The sequence below is a fragment of the Diabrotica virgifera genome, chromosome 6, assembly GCF_917563875.1.
Source record: "Diabrotica virgifera virgifera chromosome 6, PGI_DIABVI_V3a".
In the NCBI taxonomy this organism is placed as follows: Eukaryota; Metazoa; Arthropoda; class Insecta; order Coleoptera; family Chrysomelidae; genus Diabrotica; species Diabrotica virgifera.
This window is the reverse complement of record NC_065448.1, coordinates 31,731,097-31,743,372: the sequence shown is the minus strand read 5'-3', so window position 1 is coordinate 31,743,372 and position 12,276 is coordinate 31,731,097. Positions and strand designations below refer to the sequence as shown.

General features: G+C 34.0%; 1 protein-coding gene across 3 annotated transcripts in view; it reads left to right on the top strand.

Annotated features, from left to right (window-relative positions):
• Nucleotides 1-12,276, top strand: part of LOC126887534 (gastrula zinc finger protein XlCGF57.1-like) — a 155,896-nt gene that overhangs the window by 53,925 nt on the left and 89,695 nt on the right. For 2 of the 3 annotated variants that reach the window (XM_050655187.1, XM_050655189.1), the window contains exon 1: nucleotides 11,434-11,975. The exons of the other annotated variant lie outside the window; for it this stretch is intronic. In XM_050655187.1, the coding sequence (XP_050511144.1) occupies nucleotides 11,729-11,975 (247 nt within the window). In that variant the 5' untranslated portion in view covers nucleotides 11,434-11,728. Of the gene's footprint in view, nucleotides 1-11,433; nucleotides 11,976-12,276 lie in introns of those variants that run through there. 3 annotated transcript variants of the gene reach the window in all.

Sequence of the window (12,276 nt, the reverse complement as noted above, 5' to 3'; positions counted from 1 at the left end):
GAGATAGATTAGAATAGATATATAGTATAAAATAAACTGAAATAGAATAGAGTAGAATATAATAGAATAGATGTAATATATATGTAGATACTTACTAATAAAGTATTTGATTTAAAACAGAATAGAGTAGAATGTAATAAAGAGCGCTTTACAGCTTGCAATTCTACATGCAAGACGCAAGAAAGTTGCCTAAAGGCATGCGCAGTATGTCGTCAGTTGACTATTGCATGCAACTTCTTGCAATTGCGCGATAATCGGTTTGGTGCCATTTTTTCTGCAAGTTTTCATGCAAGTCTAGGGGAATTTGATTTTTCCACAATATCAAATGTCATTGACGACACGGATTCACGAATACATGCCGATCAGCTGTTTTCTGTTTGTGAAATATATCAACGATGGAAATGAATGAATAATGAAATGGCACTTTCTGAGATTCTATAATTATTGTAAATTGTATATTAAGCTACGGAAGCTCTCTCTCCTCTAGCTAAGTACCTTAGGATAATAATTAATTTGTGTTTCGCAGAAATAGTATTTCGAAATATAGATTTCTTTGTAATTGTTCAATTTTTCCCAAGGGTTTATTAAAATGTACATTCATTCCTAGAAAATTAGAGTCATTTTCATCATCTACTTGGATAAATTCTGTTGGAGATACATTATTACCCCTCTTCTTGTTCAACTAAGATCTTACTCACTAGCTCCGATCTCGGTGTTCTAAATTAGTGACTAAAAGGCTGGCTGCAGTAATAATAATACTTAAAGTTGCTGCTACCGCCTTTTTCCTTTTATATTTGGTTATTTCTGTTAGTCTTGGCATTTCGAAATTTACCAAGTTAAATAAACAGCAATAAAGTAATTAAAAAAAACAAAAGTTTATAAGTTAGGTTAAGGGTAAAATTTCAAATTGCATGCAAGCCGGGTTGCAAGCTGTAAAAGACCATGCAATTGACTTGCATGAAAGTCTTGCATGCAAGAGTATTGCAGCAAGTTTTCTTGCAAGCTGTAAAGCGGTCTTAACAGATTAAATGAAATATATAGATAGATTAGAATAGATATATAGTATAGAATAAAGTAAAATATAATATAATAGGTGAAATGATTGTGAAAAGCAATAGTTTTAAGTACCTAGGATCGGTATTACAGAGTAATGGAGAAATAGATGGAGATGCATGCAGTAGAATTAGGGCTGGATGGATGAAGTGGAAAGAAGCGAGTGGTGTGTTGTGACAGAAAAATTCCAATGAAGCTGAAGGGAAAATTCTATAAAACAGCCACAAGACCGGCTATGATGCGCGGAACTGAATGTTGGGCAGTGAAAAAGAAAGCGGAACAACGAATGCATGTGGTGGAAATGAGAATGCTTAGATGGATGAGTGGAGTGACAAAGAAGGATAAAATTAGATATGAGTATATTAGGGGAAGTCTAGGTGTGGCACCAATTGATGCCAAAATGAGAGAGCATAGGTTAAGATGGTTTGGTCATGTTCAACATCGAGACGTTAATCACCCAATACGAAGAATAGCTGAAGTGCAGATTCCTGGAAGGAGTAGGAGAGGAAGACCAAAGAAGACGATAAGGCAGGACATGTTGGTAAAGGGGATTAACATTGATATGACTCAAGATAGAATTGTGTGGAGAAATGCAATTAGGGAAGCCGACACTGCATAGGGATAAGGCAAAGAGAATGATGATGATGATAATAGGTGTAATGTGTAGATACTTATATAGAATAGGTTTGAAATAGAGTAGAATATAATAGAATAAAGATACTATATACCTACATCCCTAATAGCACAAGGATGTCCTTCACAGACTTTAGGGAGGTCCGTTTTCGTCCAAGGAACGTCCTATTTTGGTCCAAATGTCGCGCTACCGAATGTCTGTTGGACGTCCACTTAAGGTCCGAAGGGACGTACATTGGACCTTAATCGGACGTCCTAGGGGACGTAAATTGGACCTTAACATGACGTCCTATTTTGGTCCAAATGCCACGTTGCCAAACGTCCAATGGACGTCCACCTAACGTCCGAGGGGACGTTCAGTGAATGTCAATTGGACCTTCATAGGATGTCCCAGTTTGGTCCAATAATGTCTTGCTGCCGAACGTCCATCTAACGTCCTGAGAGGACCTCCGGTGGACGTCTAGCATCGATATTTAGACCTGTGGAGAATGTATGGTGGGAAATAAAAAATATATTTTTAAGGAACTTATATTACATCTTATATTAAATTACAATTATTGGATATTACATTATTTACATTAAATTACAATACACTTCTCCAAGAAATTAACGCACCACCTTAAAAATAGGGCATTTTTGATGTCTCGAATTTTCTAAACCTGTTGTCTCATCTGAGTGATTTTTTTATAATATAGCCTAGGCTATAGGTTACATCCTTAAGCTTGTCATGCACTGGTAGCTATACTGTAATATATGTATATTATATCATATCGCTCTCTATAGTAATGAGTGAGCCTGCAGACAGGGAACTAATGGTTCCGTATGTGCAGGCTCACTCATTACTATAGAGAGCGACGTGATATAATATATATTACAGTATAGCTCCCCGTGCATGACAAGCATAAGGCAGTAACCTATAGCCTCATGCTATATTATTATAAAAAAATCACTTAGATGGGACAACAGGTTTAGGAAATTCGAGACATCAAAAATGCCCAATTTTTAAGGTGGTGCGTAATGCACTGTATATATAGGTAAACTTATATACAGGCTGTAACAAAAATAAAATTTTTGTGTTTATTTAGTTGGCTATCTATTATAGTGTACAATCATCTAGAATATTTTGAACAAACTAAAAACATGAATATATCATCGAAAAAATAATAAAAAGGTCTTAAAATGCTTGGTTAGATATTAAGATCTAGTTAAAAAGAAACCAAAAACTGTATATTTTCTACAGAACGTAGATTATGAATTTTTAAGCCAGCTAATCCCATTTATTATACAGGGTGTCCCGAAAAGATTGGTCGTAAATTAAATCACATATTCTGGGACCAAAAATAATTTGAATGAACCTAACTTACCTTAGTACAAATATGCACACAAAAAAAGTTACAGCCCTTTGAAGATACAAAATGAAAATTCGATTTTTTCGAATATATCGAAAACTATCAAAGATTTTTTATTGAAAATGGACATGAAGCAATATTATTGCAGTAACATCTTAAAGAAAAATTATAGTGAAATTTGTGCACCCCATAAAAATTTTATGGGGGTTTTGTTCCCTTTAACCCCCCCAAACTTTTGGGTACGTTCCAATTAAATTATTTCTGCGGTACCATTAGTTAAACACTGTGTTTTTAAAACTTTTTTACCTCTTTCTATTTTTTCGATAAAGCTCTTTTTATCAAGATATGGCTTCTTTTTAAAATGGTTCAAAATATACCTAAAAATGTAAATCATAAATAAATTTTCATATTATTAGTCTCTACAATCGTACTTAACCATATACAAATATGTGGTGGATTTGACAAATATTCAAAATATCACGATAAAAACTGACTTCAAAAAAGTACTAAGAGGCAAAAAAGTTTTAAAAACATTGTGTTTAATAGTACCACAATAATAATTCAATTGTAACTTACACAAAAGTTTGGGGGGGGGGGGTTTAAACGAACAAAACCCCCATAAAATTTGTATGGGGTGTCGGGTGTCCAAATTTCACTATACAGTGGAACCTCGATTATCTGTCTCTCTATTAACTGTTAACCATTTTGTAAGAGAGACTAAAAACTTTTTTTACAGTCACCTCCTGTTTTCATATGATATTTTTTGACATGTTTTGTAGTAAATTCAATTATCTATTTACTACAAAACATGTCAAAATTTACATGTGAAAACAGATGACCCTAAAAATGGTTTTTCGTCTCCTACAAAATTCATGAAAAAGCAGATAGGAGGTATTGTCACATCACCGACGATATACCAGAAGTATATGTGGCCATATCAAATAATACATCCTTGATAAATATAAACATTTTTATTGCACAAAATATATATATTTCTATATATATATATATATATATTTTTTTCCATAATCATCACTACGATGATGATTCATTTGTATTGAATTGTACATGAAGAAAGAAGAGAGTCCAAGATGGCGTCCGATAAGGATGATCGTGACGGTGAAAGCGAAAAAACAAAGTTTACTTGTTGTAAAAATAAAAAAATAAGCACAATAATATGTGGAAAAGCGTTCCATAAATCGTGCACGGCACGTGATTGGGCCGGAAAACTTCAATTCTTGGATGAAACGCGTGTGATTTGTTGTGATCCAGAAATAACCTCAAACAGTGGAGATGGCATGGACAATACGACAATCATTTCTCTACTAAATGAACTAATTGGTGAGTTGAGAAGCAAAAATCTAATCCTGGAAGAAAATAATAAACTCCTACGGGAAAAAGTAGAAACCCTAGAGAAAAAGTTCCAAAAAAAAACCGAGGTAAAAATTGCAGCAAAAACTAAAAATAATCCACCCACACCCACAGAACAAAGTCATGAGACTCAGCAGACAGAGATACAAAACACAAGGTCATCAGTGTCAGTAGACTCAAACATAGAACAGCCACTTTCTTCTACGGATTTAACTGAGCTGTCAACTAAACCAAAAATATCAAGTCTGTCAAAGACAAGTAGTTCAATTGAACCAGTGACACCCGTTGGAAATGTCAATTGTCAGCTGATTGAAAATCGAAAGGATAAATGGGAGACACAAACAAAGAGAGGTTTTAACAAAAAACGATCAGAACCGCTTCAGGGAACCAATGAAAATGCTGGAAGTATCCTGCGTGTGGCCCCAAAACATATGGCGATCTTCCTGTCTGGTTTCGATCCAAAAACGGAAACTCCGGAAATTATCAACTACCTAAAAGAAAGAGAACTGGATGAAAACGTTATCTGTGAGAAAATGAAAACCAGGACAGATAAATACAAAAGTTCATTTAAAATAACTGCACCAGAACTAAAAATACCCCAGTTGATGAAGGAAGAATTATGGCCTAATGGTATAATATTTAACCATTTTCAGAACGTTCAGAGGCACCCAGGTGTCAGAAGACACAGCAAAAGATATCAATAATACACTTGAATACGCAGTCAATCGCAACAAGCATTGATGCAATCAATCTTGTTGTAGAAGACCACGATGAATGTTTTGCTCTGTGTCTAACTGAGCACTGGAAAACAGAAGATCAACTGAGGGACTACAATGTGAAAAATTTCAAACTGATATCTTCATATTGTAGAGGCAGTTCACAGGAACATGGTGGTAGTGCGGTATATATCAAAGAACCGTTTATTGCAAAAGCCCGGGAAGACATTTCAAGCTTATCAGAAAGATCAGTGTTTGAGTGTTCTGCTGCAGAGGTGCAAATTGATGGGAAAAAGATTGTAGTGCTGTCCATATACCGAACCGAAAACCCACAAATTTTAATAGATAAACTGGACCAAATACTCTGTGACCTAGTTGACAAGGACTCCATCATTTTTCTGGCTGGCGATTTTAATTTGGATATGCTGCTTGATGGTGTAGGTTGGCCAGGTACATTAAAAACGTTTTTGAGCTCCTTTGATATTAAACCCTCCATCAAAGACTATACACGCATACAAGGTAACAAAAAATCCTGTATAGACAATATTTTTACAAATCTAGACATATTTGATTCTGTTATATTCAATCCCCATACGTCTGATCATACTGCTCAAAAGGTAAAATTTGAATTAAATAATATTGACTCAAATATAACAAAAAAACGAATATTTAACAATGAGAATAAAGATTCTTTTAAACTTATGTTGAGTAATGTTGACTGGGTATCTGTTATCGAGACATTAGAAGTAGATGATCAGTGGGATACTTTCATGAATATAGTTCAAAAAATTTTTGTAAACTGTTTTCCACTTAAAGAGATAAATACAACAAATAAAAAAAAATCTCAACAGTGCTTGCAAAATGATGATATAAAAAACTGTAAATCTAGGCTTGATGTTTTGTTTACACTATCTAGTAATAATGATGAATATAAAGATATTTACAGGGCAGAAAAACGTAAGTATAATGCTTTACTCACTCAATATCGAAAAAATTGTTATAAGGAACGAATCGAAAATAGTGAAAATAAAACTAAAATGGCTTGGCAGTTGGTAAAAGAGATTAAGGGCAATTCAAAAAATCAAGGTAATTTTTGTTTAGAGGGTGATCCTCAGGTGCTTTCTGATGAAATAAATCAATTTATGGCAAATGCTGCGGCTGAAGCTGTAAAGAAAATTAAGCCTGTAAAAAATTTTCAAATTAATATCGAACAAAATAATCATTGCATGTTTTTAACTCCTGTTTCAGAAAAAGAAATAGGCCATATAATAAATAACTTAAAAAACAAGCATAGCTCTGGTTATGATGAAATATCAACCAGCTTAATTAAATTTGTTTCATCAGAGATTTGTCTTCCTCTATCCTTTATAGTCAACACTTCTTTCAGGCAAGGTAAATTTCCTCAAAGTCTAAAACTGGCAATTGTCAAGCCACTACATAAAAAAGGTGATGCTACTAAGATGGAGAACTATAGACCAATAAGCCTTCTTCCATCATTCTCAAAAATATTCGAAAAAGCAATATATTACAGACTACAAAACTTTTTTACTACAAACAACTTATTTAGTAATTCGCAGCATGGTTTTCTTGCAGGGAGGTCAGTTGAGACAGCTACCTATGATTTTATATCAAAAATTTTAGAAAAACTAGAGTCAAAAATGAAAACACTAGGTGCTTTTTTAGACCTATCTAAGGCTTTTGATAGCCTAGATCATGCTCTCCTATTGCAAAAATTATATTGTTATGGAATACAGGGACCAGCATTGAAATGGATAAAATCATTTCTTACAGATAGATCACAAAAAGTATGCTTGGAGAAACAGGGATGTAAGGTTTACTCTGAACCGATAAACTTAAAATTAGGTATACCACAGGGGAGTATTTTAGGGCCTTTTCTCTTTTTGGTCTATATAAATGACCTGCCAAATGCAGTGATTAGTGGTTCCTCAAACCTGGTAAACTTTGCTGATGACTCAAACATGCTATTTTGGGAAGAAACATTAGAAACACTCCTCACAGTGGCAGAACAAACTCTGGACAAGGCTGAACAGTGGTTCTGTGGAAATAAGCTGGTGCTTAATACTGATAAGACAGTATTTGTTTACTTTAGAACCAGCCAATCACGAGAAGAGTTCCCAGATACAGTCAATCTTTTATCCCAAAACACAGAACCTTCTAGATCAGTTAAGTTTCTTGGTCTTCATATTGACCAGAACTTGAATTGGGGAGAACAAATAAAAAATGCGACAAAAAAACTAAATAGAGCCTGCTACTCATTAAGAGTTTTGAAAAACTATCTAGACCAGGGAATCTTACTATCGGTATATTATGCAAACTTTTATTCTCTTATGCGATATGGAATAGTCTTCTGGGGTGCTTCGGTGGATAGCTCAACTGTCTTCATAGTCCAAAAAAAGGCAGTCAGGGTGATCCTAGGACTAAAGGCGAGAGAATCCTGTAGAGGCCGATTCAAATCACTCAATATACTCACTTTCTCAGCTGTCTATATATATGAATGTATTATGTTTCTCTTTAAAAATTTTACTTTATTTTATCACCTACAACCAAATCATGAATATAACACAAGAAGCCTTAATTTGAATATTCCACTTCACAGATTGTCCCTAACAGAGAAAAGTCCTTTGTATGCGTGCGTTAAATTTTACAATAGTCTACCATCTGACATTCAACGGGAAACAAGCTATAAAGCTTTTAAAAAAACGGTTTTTCAACACCTGGTTAACATTGAGCCGTATACTGTGGTGGAGTACCTGGCCTATCAGCCTTGATCAGCATATATGTAATTTGTATTGTTTGTATATTTTAGTGTATTGTTAATATATCTTTTTAATATGTGATTATTAGTAGCATTTTTTAATATGTGATTGTTAGTAATGTGACGTTATTTGCTCAATTATGTTAAAAATTTATGCAAATAAAAATTTACTCTACTCTACTCTACTCTACTCTACTCATTGCAATTCTCTGATGTTTGGGAAAAAGGGCTTAAGTCAGAATTGCACATCGATAATGTTTTGATGATTTCTGGACCAGAAAAATCGGCTCTTTTTATTGGTACATACAGTTTAAGTCTGCAACACTTTTTTTATGGTCCAGAAATCATCAAAACATTATTGATGTGCAATTCTGACTTCAGCCCTTTTTGCCAAACATCAGAGAATTACAATCTGGTCATAACTGACCAATGAGCAATTTTAATTTAACCTAAATTACTACTGTTCCTTAAAATGAAGAGCTTACCCTATAGCGTCTCTTATCTAATCTAACAAGATCGTGCACTATTCTAACATACACAGGCACACAAGCACTACGCTCTGCTTTTCACTATCACCTATCACTCAAACTAGTTCAAAAGGCTTTGTCCTCTTCAATCTTCTAGTTTGTCCAGTAGTAGATATCGAGGAGCTGGATTTCCTCAATATTCTCATACTTATGAAGTTGTTGCTCATGACCTCCTGCTATCTTCTTGATGACTATATTATCCAGGTTCCATTCCTAGGTCTTGATATTTGTTTATAAAGTAATATCTTATTATGCATCGACAATGTGGAGTTTCTTCCAACTAGTCAATACACTTTTTATAGGTATCTTTCTTTTGCCTTTCATAGCCACAACAAGGCTATAATACGTTTCCTTCCTGGTTTTTTTGTAGACCACTTTCAGCTGATTCTAAAAAATTAAAATGAATGGTAATTTTTCTATTCTTTACAATTAAAAATCAAAAGAAATAGGAAATAGGTACTACTATTTACAGGTAATAATATGCATAAATAATTCGTTTCCTAAAGAATACAGAAAATTGAAAACGTTTTTATAATACTTACATAATTGTTTAAACAAAAGAGACCCAGCCAGAGCAAAACTAACAAACAGAACTGCAAAAAAGCCACTAATTTCCATTTTCCCACCCCCTTATCTTATATGCATTTTCCAATCAAAATTTTTAGGTTGTCATGAACATGAAAGACTCAACCTCAACAAATAATAATAAACAAAAAGCTCTACAGCTCTACTTCCACTTCCCGCCAAATGGACACAGGTTGGTGACACTGAATTCACGCCAAATAAATGAAAAAATAGAACAATTTTCTTTTTCGTCAATTTCTTCACGTGAAGTTTATAACGAACAAACTTAGATGTCAAAGTGTGCTTTTACACGTCAAATTTGGCCTTGAATAACTTGGTCAATTTCTTGTCCAATTTATTGTTGATGTAAAGTGGACTTAAAAAAGGACGAACAAAACAAAAAGACTAAAAGTAAAAAAAAGAAAAATATTGTGGAGTCTAGCTCAGAAGAAGAAGTGGAATGGATGGAAAGCGGAAGTAGTATAGACGACATTGATGATGAAAATGAAGGTATTATTGATAAAGATGATAGTGACACTGAAAATGACAATACTGTTGAGTTTAGTCCCGGTGATTATATTTTGACGTCATTTGAATCAATCAGCAAGAGAGGGACTGTTACTTTCACTTTCAAATATGTTAGCAAAATCATTAATATCTTGCTCGAGAATGAATACGAAATTTAAGGCTTGAGAAGTATAGATGAAAGTAATTTAAATTTTAAACTTATACACACTGACATATCTTTCATCAACAAAACTGATATTGTCAGTAAACTACCAGATCCACAATTTATTCAAGACGGAAGGATATTGAAGATAGTTTTTCCAAATAAGGTAGATATACACGAGAAAAATCATGTGTTATACCTATTAAAAAAAATAATGACTTGATTTTGTATTAAACTTATAATTAATAAATAAAAAAATGATACAATAAACGGTTACATTGTTTTTTTTTAAGATAATGATTAACTTCTTAGTGGCCATAAATAGGGAAAAGTGATGGCTATAAGTGGGGCTTTTGTGGCCATAAGTGGCAAAAGTTGCCATTTTGTTTTTAATATTTTTTTTCTTAGAATGGTTTATTTTTAGGAGGCTGAAACTTTGAAGACTCATTGGTAAGATTTCCCACTAAGTATAGGAATTTTTCCATCGTTTAATTTTAAAATTTGTTTAGTGTTTTATTCATTACAATGAAGAAAATTGCTTAATGTGGCCATAACCGGGGCCTCTACCCTACTACTTTTAGCCTTACAGTTTAGGTTTACCAAAAGTGAAAATTATTCAGCGAATCTGAATAATTTTCACTTTTGGTAAACCTAAACCCAGATTCGCTGACGACATTGTGATTATAGCGAGCTCATTCGAGGAACTGCAAATTATGATAGAGGAACTCGCAGGCAGCTCCCAATACGTCGGTCTAAAAATGAACATGAAGAAAACAAAAATAATGACAAACACAGATGACCCCAGACGCATAACTATAAATGGCAGTGAGATAGAAAAAGTCCAGGAATATATCTACCTAGGCCAAATCCTGAAACTTGACAAAGAAAACCAAAGTGCGGAAATTAATAGGAGAGCAAGACTAGCATGGGCAGGATTTGGAAAACTTGGTTGGATACTTAAGAACCGCAAAATACATCAATATTTGAGGACCAAAGTGTTCAACCAGTGCATCCTTCCTATCATGACATATGGGTGTCAAACCTGGACCCTAACCAAGGCAAATATGAATAAACTAGCTACAACAGAAAGAGCTATGGAAAGAGCAATGTTAGGTATACGACTGTCAGATAAAAAGAGGAGCGACTGGGTAAGATCAAAAACAAAAGTCGAGGACATAACAACAAAAGTTGCCAAACTTAAATGGAGCTTTGCAGGCCACACTGTTAGACAAAAAGACCAACGTTGGAATGCCACGATACAACATTGGAGACCTTACCAAAGTAAACGACCGAGAGGAAGACCACAGATGAGATGGGTTGATGATATTAAAAGAGTAGCCGGAACGAATTGGAAATATGTTGCTCAGGATAGAGACCGATGGAAGGAGTTGGGAGAGGCCTATGTCCAAACGTGGACGATAGAAGGCTAAGAAGAAGAAGAAGAAGAAAATTATTCTGGCATTTTTGCCCCTATAGTATAAGCAACCAACATTAAAATCGTTTTTCCTTTATAACATTTTCAATTTTCAAGTAAAACCGGTTTATTCATAATCCGCAAATGAGGTGCAATTAGGTGATATGGTCATTTAGTGACTTTACGGCATTTTATACCCTGAAAATCGACATTTATTTTTAGCGCTGCGCCGAAATCTCCACTTTTGATTTGATATCTCGAAAATGGAAATTCCGCAAATGAAATTTTGAATGGTTCAATGGGCCGTGATAGTGTGACGTCAAACGTCAAAATTTTTCCAAACACGTCGTGTCTAAGGTATACGCTAACGTGTACGCAAATAAAAAAGTTAGGTAGAATTAAACGTCATAACAAATATTTTTCTATCAAACAAACACTAAACATATCAAAATAGCGTGTATCAAAATATACAGTCACTGCCCACGCTAAATAGTCACTACCTAGAACATCAAGTTCTATTCTGTAACTGGTGCACAAGGTCAAATATTTCGGTTTCTGCGAAAAAACGAAAACGACAGTTAAGATTCGCTTCTGTGTGGTTAGTTATTCTGTGATTGAAATCAATGAAATCAAGTTTAATAATAATAATAATAAAATGGAAGTAAAACAAGAATTTAATGAGGAGACGTGTAAAATAGAAATAGAGTATAATGACTTAGATCATGATGATGATCCTCTAGATCTAGATGGCTTTAAATGTGAAGTTAAGGAAGAATCAAATAGCAAAAGTACACCACATGGCAATTGTGATTATTTAGACTTAAAGGAAATTCCTACAAATGAAATACACCAAGAGAGAAATAAACTAAACCCGTTTGAAGAGAACCAACAAACTGAAAAAGGTATAATATAACCTAATACAAGTAGTATGTATAAATAGGCATGAGATAATTTGAGGCCATAAGAACCAGAATGACCTTAACTGATAAGAATGTTACTTTACATAATCAAAGATAATTATCAGAACAAGAATCACTATTGGTCAACATACAATTACTAAAACAATTGGACATTGATAGCTTCTCATCATTTTCTTTGATTATGTAAAGTAATGTTCTTATCAGTTAGGAGGCCACTCTGGCTCTCATGGCTTCATTTGTAATTCAATCTAAATCTCAGAAGATTAGAATATTTAAAGACCTG